Raw genomic sequence first — 12,916 nt, 5'->3', positions numbered from 1 at the left:
AGTCTCTTCTGACACTCAAGAAAATCTCTTGATTGCCACAGCTTGTAAAATCAGAAAGCAAGCTATATCTTTCCAACATACAATGGCACGAAATACCCTTTCCCATTCCAATAGACTCAAGTCAATAGGGATGTGTACAGAGAAAAGGAACTTTAGACCAAAGCAAGAAACCCCTCAGGACATACAATGCTGAAACTCTGTCTCAGACACATGGGGGCCTCAGTTTCAAAAGGTTTAGATGGCTCTATCCCTGCAACCTATTATACATCTCAAGGTTTAGGTTCCGCCCCCTATATGCTGCTTTCCGTGGCCGGTGTCTCAGAGCAGAGGTTTCTCAGCATCGTGTGCTCTCAAAATGCAACTCAGACTTCATCCTCACAGCTTCATGCAATTCTCTGTCACAGTATCCTCCCTCGCTAGGGCTATGAATCTGCCAAACAGGGATGGATGGAACAGTGCTGAACTGAAACCACAAAGGAAGAATCCATGACCTTAAATTTTGCACCTTTCTTGTTTCCAGAACTTGGGCGATCCTGCAAGTTTGGAATCTAAATAGGAATGGAGCCTGCCACGCTTGAACCACAGCTGTAGCAAGTTTTGTATGGAGTTCCTTCCTGGTCAGTGAGTCACTTTGCCTACTCCTTGCATTAGTAGAAGATTAACAGTAGGGAGTGTTTCCCTTGGGGTATCATCTTAGGCTTCCAATCACAGCAAAGACCTTCACTTTAACGGTGAAACTCTGTTTGAAGATTCCTACCTTTGTTTCAATATTTGGCAGCCATCTGAAACTTTCCAGTGATATCTTTCTCTACAAACCACAGACTTGGCATTTGTTTAAGCCCAACTTGTTGCTTTCTTCTTTCACTGTAGTCCTGAATGAATCCCCAGTAATAATCATCCCACAGATTCAATATTCCATCTAAGAATACACCCTATTATTTGGAACTCTGTCTTACTCAATTTCTCAGAGCATAGGCAGAATGAGAAAGATTTAGGGTCAGAATATCACACAAATGACCTCTGGCTAAAGTTCTCATGGAATCTATTTTCTACTGAAATCCTATGACCAAACAGTCCCTCTGTCTAAATTACTCTCAGCATACTTCTCTTCCAGATCCTACAAGAACAGCTGGTTAAGCTCTGAGTACAGCTTTCTATACTATTTATCATCTTAAGTTCTGATATTTTCCACATCTCTCCAAGAAAAAACATTTCCAGGTTCCATCCAGCAGCCAAATCACCTTGTTGTTGGTGCTGCTGCTGCTGCTGTTGTTGCTTTGCTACTCTGCTGCTGTGATTGAATCCTCAAATCAAAGGCATCTCAGGTCTTGTTTGGTCCTGTCAAATCACAGTCCATAATCTTAGACGCTTAGGATAAAAATTAAAGCTTCATGAAAATAAAGTTTAACAAAAAAGAAAGAAACAAAAACAAACAACTCAAACAAACAAATGATGGAGAACCATTGTTTCTTGGCTTGCACCCTCCCTTGGTCACTGACTAATGCTCAGCTACTCCTCTTTCCCAGCCCAAGCTCACTTGCGTAGGGATCCTGCCACACTCAGTGTAAGAGACTTCCCATAGGATTCATCATTCAATACAATTTCTCACTGACAAAGCATCCAAAGATTCAGATGAGGGCATGGCTCCAGTGATGCTCCCTCAGATGAGTGTAGCTTCTAATATGTTGGAAACCAAAACTAATTAGGACAAAGAGACAATAATAATTCATAAAGTTTTAAAAACCCAAATCGAATGTGTTAACCATATCAATTGCTTAGATAGCACAAAAAGAGAAAATTGATTGAAACATCTGGAAAACACAGACTTGCCAAGAAATGAGGAGAGGCAAGCCTTTATGATAAAGAAGCAGAAACTAAAATTGTTTCCCAAATTGTCAAAAAACTCAAGAAGCTCACAATTCTAACTAGTAAAGTTTCAGAAGACAAAAATAGGTGAAGATCTATCATTTTCCAGAGAAACAACAAGATAGATAAATGCTTAGCCAAACTAACCAGAGAGCCCAGAGGCAGTATCCAAATTACCAAAATCAAGAATGAAAGGGGAGATATAATAACAGAAACTGAGGAAATTCAACAAATAATCAGATCCTACTACAAAAGTCTATATAAAACAAAACTGGAAAATATAGATGAAATGGATGAGTTTGTAGACCAATACCAGGTACCAAAGTTAAATCAGAATCAGATAAACCATCTAAACAGTCCTATAACTCCCAGGAAATAGACCCAGTAGTTACAAGTCTCCCAATCAAAAAAAAGCACATGGCCAGATGGTTTTAGTGCAGAATTATATCAGACCTTCAAAGACCTACTACCAATATTTCTCAAGCTAGTCCATAAAATAGAAAGATAAGGAACACTACCCAACTCTTTCTTTGAAGCCAGTACACTGATAGCTAAACTATAAAAATAACCAACAAAGGCAGAGAAGTTCAGACCAATTTCCACTATGAATATTGATGCAAAAATACTCAGTGAAGTTCTTACAAACGGAATCTAAGAACACATCAAAATATTCATTCACCATGATCCAGTAGGCTTTATCCCAAGAATTCAGGAATGGTTAAATACATGGAAATCCATTAATGTAATCCAATATATAAACAAACTCAATGAAAAAAACATCAAAATTCCAACTCAATTCTTCATAGAATTAGAAAGAACAATTTGCAAATTCATTTGGAATAACAAAAATCCAGGATAGTGAAAACTATTCTCAACAATAAAAGAATTTCTGGGGGAATCACCATCCCTGACCTCAAGCTCTACTATAAAGCAATAGTAATAAAACCTGAATGTTATTAGTACAGAGACAGGTAGGTAGATCAATGAAATAGAATTGAAGAACCAGAAATGAACCCACAAATGTATGGTCACTTACTCTTTCACAAACTAGGTAAAACCATCCCATGGAAAAAAAAGACAGCATTTTCAACAAATCATGCTGGTTCAACTGGCAGTCTGATCTCCTTGTACAAAGCTGACGTCCAAGTGGATCAAGGACCTCCACATAAAACCAGATACACTAAATCTAATAGAAGATTAAGTGGGGAAGAGGATCGAACACATGGGCACAGGGGAAATTTTCCTTAATAGAACACTAATGGCTTATGCCCTAAGATCAACAACTGACAAATGGAACCTCATAAAATTGCAAAGCTTCTGTAAGACAAAGGACACTGTCAGTAGGACAAAGTGGCAACCCACAGATTGGGAAAAGATCTTTACCAACCCTACATCTGATAGAGGGCTAATATCCAAAATATATAAAGAACTCAAAAAGCTAGACTGGAGAAAATGAAGTCACCAATTAAAAAATGGATTGCAGAGCAAAGAGAATTCTTAACTGAGGAATCTCACATGGCTGAGAAGCACTTAAGGAAATGTTCATCACCCTTACTCATCGGAGAAATGCAAACCAAAATGACCCTGAGATTCCATCTAACAACAGTCAGAAAGGCTGGGGAGCCGGGCGGTGGTGGCACGTGCCTGTAATCCCAGCACTCTGGGAGGCAGAGGCAGGCGGATTTCTGAGTTCGAGGCCAGCCTGGTCTACAGAGTGAGTTCCAGGACAGCCAGGGCTACACAGAGAAACTCTGTCTGGAAAAAATACAAATCCAAAAAACCAACCAAACAAACAAACAAAGAAAACAAACAAACAAAAAAACCTCAGGGGACAGAAGATGCTGGCAAGGATATGGATGCTGGTGGGATTGCAAGCTGCTACAACCACTCTGGAAATCAATCTAGCAGTTCCTCAGAAAATTGGGAATAGTACTACCTGGAGACCCACTTATACTACTCCTGGGCATATACCAAAAAGATGCTCCAACATATAACAAGGACACGTGTTCCACTATGTATATAGCAGCCTTATTTAAAATAAGCAATAGCTGGAAACAACCCAGATGTCCCTCAACAGAAGAATGGATACAGAAAATGTGGTACATTTACACAATGGAGTATTACTCAGCTATTAAAAACAATGAGTTCATGAACTTTGTAGGCAAGTGGATGGAACTACAAAATATCATCCTGAGTGAGGTTACCCAGACACAAAAGAACACACATGGTATGCACTCACTGGTAAGTGGATATTAGCCCCAAATCTCACAATGCTCATGATACAACCCACAAACCAAATGGAGCTTAGGAGTAAAGACCAGGGTGTGGATGCTTCAGTCCTGCATTTAGGGGGTAACAGGATGATTGAGGGAGGTGTATGATTGCAAAAGGTGGAAGGAGGTGGGGATCTGAAAGTGAGGGAGGAGGGGGAGGAAATAAAGGGGCAACATCAGGTAATGGAAGAGACAGGAGAGAGGTTCAGAGGGACAGGAAATTGAATAAAAATATGTAGCAGGAGGGGATGAAGAAATGGGTGTAGCCAATGTCAGGTCCCAGATGCCGGGAAATGAGAGGCTCCCCCAGACTCAATAGGGATGATTTTAGCAGAAAACAGGAGATAGAACCTGTAGAGACCATCTCCTATAGATAAGCACAGACCCTGGTTGAGGGATGGGGGCCACACACCCATCTCAAAGTTTTTAACCCAAAAACGTTCCTGTCCAAACGAAGAACAGGGATAAAAAAATGGAGCAGAGACTGAAGAAAGGGCCATCCCACGAAATGTCCCACCTGGGGATCCTTCCTGTCTGCAGACACCAAACCCAACACTGTTGCTGTTGTCGTTGCCAGAGGCATTTGCTAACAGGAACTGGTGTGGCTGCTCCTCGGGAGGTTCACCAAAGGACTGGCCAATGCAGATATGGTTACTTGGAGTCAACCATCAGACTGAGCTGAGAAACCCTGGTGGAGGAGATGACTGAAGGACCAGAAGAGTTGAGGGGGATTGCAAACACACAGGAAGATGATCTTCAGCAGGCCAGGCCACCCAGTGCTCCCAGAGACAAGATCACCAACCAAGGAGTGTACAGGGAGGAATCTTTGGCTCCAGATATTTATGTAGCAGAGGATGGCCTTATCTGACATCAATGAGAGGGAGGCCTTAGTCTGTTGAGGTTTGATGCCCTAGCTTACAAGATTGCTGGAGGGGTGGGAAGGGAGAAGGTAGGTGGGTGGGAAAGCATCCTCATAGAGGCAAAGGGTAAGAAGGAGAGGAAGTGTGGGGATTTGGGGCTTCTGGAGGGGTAACCCAGTAGTGGGATATCATTTGAGGTATAAACAAGTAGAATGATTACTTAAAAATGAATTAATTAAATTAAAATAAAATAAAATACTAGGCAAAGAAGGAGAAGGAGGAGGAAGAAAGAAGAAGGAAGAAGAAGGAGGAGGAGGAGCAGGAAGAAGAAGAAGAAGAAGAAGAAGAAGAAGAAGAAGAAGAAGAAGAAGAAGAAGAAGAAGAAGAAGAAGAACAAGAACAAGAAGAACAAGAACAAGAAGAAGAAGAACAAGAAGAAGAACAAGAACAAGAACAACAAGAAGAACAAGAACAACAACAAGAAGAACAAGAACAAGAAGAACAAGAACAAGAACAACAAGAAGAAGAACAAGAACAAGAACAACAACAAGAAGAACAAGAACAAGAACAAAAACAAGAACAAGAAGAACAAGAAGAACAAGAAACTAAAACTATTTTCCAAATTATCAAAACCTCAAGAAACTCACACCACTTTATAGTAAAATTTCAGAAGATGAAAAAAGGTAAAACTCTATCATTTTCCAGAGAAACATCAATATTATTAGATTATACTGAATAAAATTACACAGCATAGATAACACAAATAAAGGAAACAGAAAGCTGGAGATCTGGCTCAGCGGTTAAGAGCATTGACTGCTCTTCCAGAGGTCCTGAGTTCAATTCACAGCAAGGACATGGTGGCTCACAACCATCTATAATGGGATCTGATGCCCTCTTCTGGCAAACAGGTGTACATATAGACAGGGCACACATGCATAAAATAAAAGGAGACGAAAAGATAGACATGCAAGTCTTATATATAAATTAGAAGATTATAATAAAAAAATCACAGACATTACAGGCCAATGACTCGTCCTGTGCACTCTATTTCTCCTCTTTGTCAAGAATAGAAAATGGAGTGAAAACCCTATTCAATTGGACAGAGGCAGCTTAAGGGATTAGAAAACATTTTTGAAATCCAAAACTCACGAAACTAGATTTCCAAAGCAAAAAATAGGACATAAATCTAAACAGAGAATTCTCAACAGAGGACTCTCAAATAACTGAAAAAAAAACTTAAAAACATCTTCACCTTCTTAGACATCAGGGAAATGTACATCGAAATTATTATGAGAGTCCATCTTATACATGTGAGAATGGTAGGATCAATAATACAAGTGACAGACCATATGGTCAAGGACATGGAGAAAGGGGAACAATCCTCCACTACTTGTGGGGATGCAAACGAATACAGCCACTAGAGAATACAGTATTTCCTCAGAATCATGGTTTCTCAGAAAACTAAGAATGCATCTATCTCAAGACCCAGCTAAACTGCTCTTGAGCATCTATCCAAAAGATGCTCCATCCTACCACAAGGACACTTGCCCACTATGTTCACAAAATAGTTATTCACAATAGCCAGAAACTGGAAACAATCTAAATGTCCCTCAACTGAAAAATGACTTCATGAACTTAAAGCAAGTGAATGCAAGAAAAAAAAAAATCACCGTAAGTGAGGCAACCTGGAGGCAGAATGACACAAATGCTAAACATTCACTTATAGCGGGTGGTGGTGGCGCACGCCCTCAATCCTAGCACTTGGGAGGCAGAGGCAGGCGGATTTCTGAGTTTGAGGCCAGCCTGGTCTACAGAGTGAGTTCCAGGACAGCCAGGGCTACACAGAATAAACCTGTCTCGAAAAAACCAAAAGAAAGAAAGGAAGGAAGGAAGGAAAGAAGGAAGGAAGGAAGGAAGGAAGGAAGGAAGGAAGGAAGGAAGGAAGGAAGGAAGGAAGGAAGGAAGATAAAGAAAAGAAGAAGGATATAAAGGAGGGCATGGATCTCCTTCTAAAGGGGAAATAGAATAGTTTCAGCGAGTAGACTGGGGTTTAATGGCAACCGGAGTCAGAGGGACCAGTTGTGGAGGGGATTAAGGGAAAAAGTACAGTGCAGGGAGAGTTAGAATAAAGGGACATTTGAGGGTTAGTGTAGAAACCCAGTACAATGGCAACTCCTGAAATCTATGAGGATGACATTTATGAGGACTCCTAATATTGGAGGATATGGAGTCTGAACTTTCCATCCTTTGTAGCCAGGCAAGGCTTCAATGTTGGGAATGGGATACACTGAGTTGAGTTGCTGGCCATCCTTGGAGATCCTTCAACAATCAATGCTGATGCAAGGGCAAAACTTGGCTCTCAGAAAACTGTCAGCAGGGTCTCATCAAAGAGGACAATCTCCACACAGTTTACTGAATGTAGAGATCAAGTAGGTACAGGCTTGGAGCCTTCATCCCTATGTTCTAGTCTCTTAGAGGACAAAAGCTACTCTACACGCTACAGAAAAAGAAACCTGGAAAGCTACCCCACCAACAACTCCCCCCACCAGAAACACCTGTAAGTGCTCTTCCCTGCAAGATATGCTGGGTCATGATGTGAAGAAACTTGTTTGAGTGGACAACCAATGTTTGGTTTAACTTGAGGCCCTTGATATGTGAGGGAACCCATGCCTAACACTCCCTGGATTTATAAGAACACTCCAGAGACTTGGGTGGCAAGCATGGGGCTGTACCAGGTCCTCTGTGGGTATGTTATGTCAGTCAGCTCAGTGTTTTTCAGGAACTCCTAACAGTGGAAGCAGGCATAGCTCTGATTCGTTTGCTTCATCTTGAGATTCTTTTCCTCCTATAGGGTTGCCTTGTCCAGCCTCACTATGAAGGCTTTCACCTTCTTTTTCTACCTTGTATTGTCCTGTTTGGGTGTCCTCTCTTGGTATTATGTCTGAATGTATCAGAATACAGACATTAAATATGTGCAATGTTACATCAACTATAACAATATAACATGATCCTAACTACCATTAGTTCTCAATGGAAAATACTAACCTACTGCTAGCAGGGGTTATTTGGCATGCTAACACACAATCCCGTATCACATCCAGGTCCATTGTTCAATAATGGAAAAAGTCTGGAAAACAATTTTCCAAGCAAATGGTCCCAGGAAATAAGCTGGAGTAGCCATTCAAATATCAGATAAAATCAACCTTCATCCAAAAGTCATCAAAAAAGAAAAGGAAGGACACTTCATATACATCAAAGGAAATATCTACCAAGAAGAACTCTCATTTATGAACATCTATGCTCCAAATACAAGGGCACCCACATTCATAAAAGAAACTTTACTAAGCCTGAAAGCACCCATTGCACCATACACAATAATTGTGAGGAAATTTAACACACCACTCTCATCAATGGACAGATCAGGGAAACAGAAACTAAACAGTGGCACAGTGAAACTAACAGAAGTTATGAACCAAATGGATTTAACAGATATCTATAGAACATTTCACCCTAAATCAAAAAAATGTACTTTCTTCTCAGCACCTCATGGTACCTTCTCCAAAATTGACCATATAATCGGTCACAAAACAGACTTCAACAGATATAAAAAGACTGAAATAATCCCATGCTTCCTATCAGATCACTATGGATTAAAACTGGTGTTCAATAGCAACAAAAACAACAGAAAACACACATACACAGGAAACCTGAACAATGCTCTACTCAATGATACCTTGGTCAAGGAAGAAAGAAAGAAAGAAATCAAAGACTTTTTAAAATTTAATGAAAATGAAGGCACAACGTAGCCAAATCTATGGGACACAAAGAAAGCAGTGCTAGGAGGAAAACTCATAGCCCTGAGTGCCTCCTAAAAGAAATTGAAGAGAGCATACACTAGCAGCTTAACAGCACACCTGAAGGCTCTAGAACAAAAAGAAGCCAATACACCCAAGAGGAGCAGACAGCGGGGAAACAATCAAACTCAGGGCTGAAATCAATCAAGTAGAAACAAGAAGAACTATACAAATCATCAACAAAAACAGGAGCTGGTTCTCTGAGAAAATTAACAAGACAGATAAACCCTTTGCCAGTCTAACCAGAGGGGACAGAGACAGTATCCAAATAACAAAATCAGAAACAAAAAGGGAGATATAACAACAAAAACTGGGCAAATTCAAAAAAATCATCAGATCCTACTATAAAAGCCCATAGTCAACACAACCCTGAGAATCCACCTCAACCAGTCAGAATGGTTAAGATCAAAAACTCAGGAGACAGCAGATACTGGTGAGGATGTGGAGAAAGAGGAACACTCCTCCACTGCAGGTGGGCTTTCAGTCAGTTCAGTCAGGAGTCAGTTCATACGACTCTGGAAATCAGGTTGGTGGTTCCTCAGAAATCTGGGCATGACACTTCCTGAGGACCCTGCTATACCACTCCTGGGCATATACCCAGAGGATTCCCCAGCATGTAATAAGGACACATGCTCCACTATGTTCACAGCAGCCTTATTTATAATAGCCAGAAACTGGAAAAAAACAAGATATCCATCAAAAGAGAAATGGATACAGAAAATGTGGTACATTTACACAATGGAATACTACTCAGTTATTAAAAACAATAAATTCATGAAGTTCTCAAGCAAATGGATGGAACTAGAAAACATCACCCTAAGTGAGGCAAACCACTCACAAAAGAAAACATATGGTATGCACTCACTGATAAGTGGATATTAGCCCAGAAGCTTGGAATATACAAGATACAATTCGCAGACCAAACAAAGCTCAAGAAGAAGGAAGACCAAAGCATGGACACTTTGGTCCTTCTTAGAAGAGGGAACAAAATACCCATGGGAGGAGATATAGAGACAAAGTGTGGGGCAGAGACTAAAGGAAAGGCCATCCAGAGACTGCCCCACCTGGGGATCCATCCCATATACTGTCACCAAACCCAGACACTAATGTGGATGCCAACAAGCGCTTGCTGACAGGAGCTTGATATAGCTGTCTTCTGAGAGGCTCTGCCAATACCTAAAAAATATAAAGGTGGATGCTCTCAGCCAACAACTAAACTGAGCATAAGGTCCCCAATGGAGGAGCTAGAGAAAGGACCCAAGGAACTGAAGGAGCCTTCAGACCCATAGGAGGAACAAAAATATGAACCAACCAGTAGCCCCAGAGCTCCCAGGGACAAAATTACCAACCAAAGAGTACACATGGAGGTACCCATGGCTCCAGCTGCATATGTAGCAGAGGATGGCCTTGTTGGACATCCAAGGGAGGACAGCCCCTTGGCCCTGAGAAGGCTCGATGCCCCAGTATAGGGGAATACCAGGACAGGTAAGGGGGAGTGCATGGGTTAATGAGCATGGAGAGGGAGGGATGGATAGGTTGTTTTCAGTGGGGAAACCAGAAAAGGGGATAACATTTGAAATGTAAATAAAGAAAATAAATAAAAAAAGAGAGAGAGAAAGGAATGAACACCTTAATGACTCAGAGTCATTAGAGAACAGAAATAAATATGAGATTATAGCAGTGATACACTACGGAAATGAAATTTAAAAAGTGATACCTACAATTGACTTCTTAAAAAGATATGTCTAGTTGAAAAGAAACATAGCTATACTGACTGTAAAAAGAATAGGCTATTCCCTGGTAGATGAAATACTGTTTGGCCTATGGTTCCTGCTGAGACCTATAACCTGACACACACAGCTACAGCCAAATGTCTGGTGTCTCAACCCTCTGAGCTGACTGACTCTACTATGTCAACAAAGCTTGTACATGACGCCATTGGGCAGTCCCCTAAGTGGAAATCAACATGCATGGGCTCAACACGACCTTCGCAAACTGGACACCCACCAATCTGGTCTGTTTTCATTCATATCCATGAACTACTTCATGCTGTGAAATTTTAAAATCACTATCCTGTCTGAATCAGGACCTTCTCCATAGTGGAGACCCCTGCAGATGACTCCCTTAAACGACAGACAGTTGCTGAGCTAGCCATTGTCTGCATTCCTTCACCCTGCAGCATTCACAGTCAGCTGTTCCTCCTGGTCTGGTCTGAAGACAGAAGCCATGCTCCACAGGCAAATCTTTTTTTCTGTTGCTGCAAAGACAGTTCAGTATACAACTCAAAGGAGTAATTTTAAAACTCTGTTGTGACAGATCCCTCTAACGTAAGAATTTAAACCATTTAATCAAGAGGTAAGGGAGGTCATTGCTCTGGGGAACAAGAGACTGGGATCAAGGTAACCTGAGTCAGTACAGCTTGATCCAGAAACATTTTTCTGAAAAACAGAAAATGCAGCTGTTCTAGAATTACTATGACTTCTCAGGGAGAAATTACTTCACATACAATTAAAAGATTAATACCAAAAGAGCCTTTCTTTAATACCTTGAATCCAACTGTTGTTTGTAGTGACATTTTGAGAATCCTGGAATTTTGGTTTCTTAAAAAAAGAAAACAAACACAGAAATATTATAAGAATGTGCTTTCATTTTAGTGCCAGATGCAGGGGTGTGAGGCTGCTTCTGACTGAAGCAGGGATGTGTAGCTGTTGACCAGGATTTGCTCAAGCTCTGGCAGAAGCATGGTTTTGCCAGCTACAGATTTCTATGATGGTGTGACAAATGCAATTCCAGAATCTTTTTGAAGGGCACATAAATGTGAGGACCCTGAGAGGCAGGGTGAGGCATTGTGGAATCTTAGGAAGGTTAGTTGTTGTTTGTTACTAACTGTGGTCAAAGAAGAAACAAAAGGACAAAACCAGATTCAAGGATCTCTTTCTCCTCAATCCTTCTTTCTCTCCTATCTGGTGTTGCCAGGCAGAGTGGGGAATAAAGGGCGGGAAAGAAAAGTAACCACAAAGTAGCAAAGAGCAGCCACACTAATTAATGCTAAAAGAGGGAACGCTCAAGGACAGATTCTGTATTACACATAGGCTGTCACCCTCCAGTCTCTTGTAGGTTCAGGTCCCAGGTTATCCTTTGAACACATAGAAACATGGGAGATTTACACAGCCATGAGATTCCCAGAATTATTTCTTAACAACGACATTGCCCTAAACCAGCAGGTCATTCATTCTTCAGTGACAGGTTCCTAAGTGGAAGGTCCCAGAAGGTGAAAAACATAGGAAAAAGAGAAAGATAAAGGCCAAAAGCTAGGCGTGGGGAGGGCTTGCACACGCTAAATCTTATGCCAATTAAACCGAAGAAGAATACCATCTTGTATACTCCTTATATGGCCGCCAAGGAAGGAAATAGGAGATATCTATGAAATAAGCAGAAACGTCATAACATGGGACACAATCAAAAGTTCATCTGACCAAACAATACTATACAAGGGGACCTCCCTGTTTCTCAAAAACATTACTGACCCAGCCAATAGTGGCCTCGGGACTGATAACCACAGCCGCATGTGGTGGCAGGAGTTGTGTTCTCAGAATCTGAAGCAACCGCGCCCAAAGACCCGAGCACCACACCATTACCACCTTTTCCAAACGCATTCCTGATTTCAGAGAGGGAGCTCTGTTTTATCTCTGTAGCTCAGGAACAGCTCCCAAGGCCTAGGCTCCAGACTGTAACTGGCTCTGCCAAGCATGTTCCCAGGTTTCAGAAGGAACTATGTCATTCTCCATTCGAGGGACCCTCAGGGAAAGGCTGGCGAGATCAGGCCAGTACTCTGCACAACAGTGTTCTTCCTTTTCCAATGGCTTTCACCAGGTGTCATCTTACCCATGTGGCAGAACTATGATTTCTCAGGAAGAAAACTGAATCCTTATGGCACACCAGGCATTAAATTTGACTGTGACCCTGCAATGCCCCCACTGAGCAGCCTGTTAGAGGCCTGCTCTTTGATATAGGGATGGGCCCTAGTGGATAGTTGTAAATCAGAGTTTTTCCGTCTTGTGGT

The 12,916-nt window shown here is 41.4% G+C and overlaps 2 protein-coding genes across 9 annotated transcripts in view; both read right to left on the bottom strand.

Annotated features, from left to right (window-relative positions):
• Nucleotides 1–12,916, bottom strand: part of LOC127673655 (zinc finger protein 431-like) — an 826,992-nt gene that overhangs the window by 75,576 nt on the left and 738,500 nt on the right. The window lies entirely within an intron of this gene.
• Nucleotides 1–12,916, bottom strand: part of LOC127673663 (zinc finger protein 431-like) — a 37,269-nt gene that overhangs the window by 5,992 nt on the left and 18,361 nt on the right. For 2 of the 6 annotated variants that reach the window (XM_052169457.1, XM_052169456.1), the window contains exon 2: nucleotides 11,399–11,453. The exons of the other annotated variants lie outside the window; for them this stretch is intronic. In XM_052169457.1, coding sequence (XP_052025417.1) covers nucleotides 11,399–11,428 — 30 coding nt within the window. In that variant the 5' untranslated portion in view covers nucleotides 11,429–11,453. The remainder of the gene's footprint in view (nucleotides 1–11,398; nucleotides 11,454–12,916) is intronic. 6 annotated transcript variants of the gene reach the window in all.

The sequence above is a fragment of the Apodemus sylvaticus genome, chromosome 23 (genome assembly GCF_947179515.1).
Source record: "Apodemus sylvaticus chromosome 23, mApoSyl1.1, whole genome shotgun sequence".
Classification (NCBI taxonomy): domain Eukaryota; kingdom Metazoa; phylum Chordata; class Mammalia; order Rodentia; family Muridae; genus Apodemus; species Apodemus sylvaticus.
This window is presented reverse-complemented; position numbering and strand designations above follow the sequence as displayed.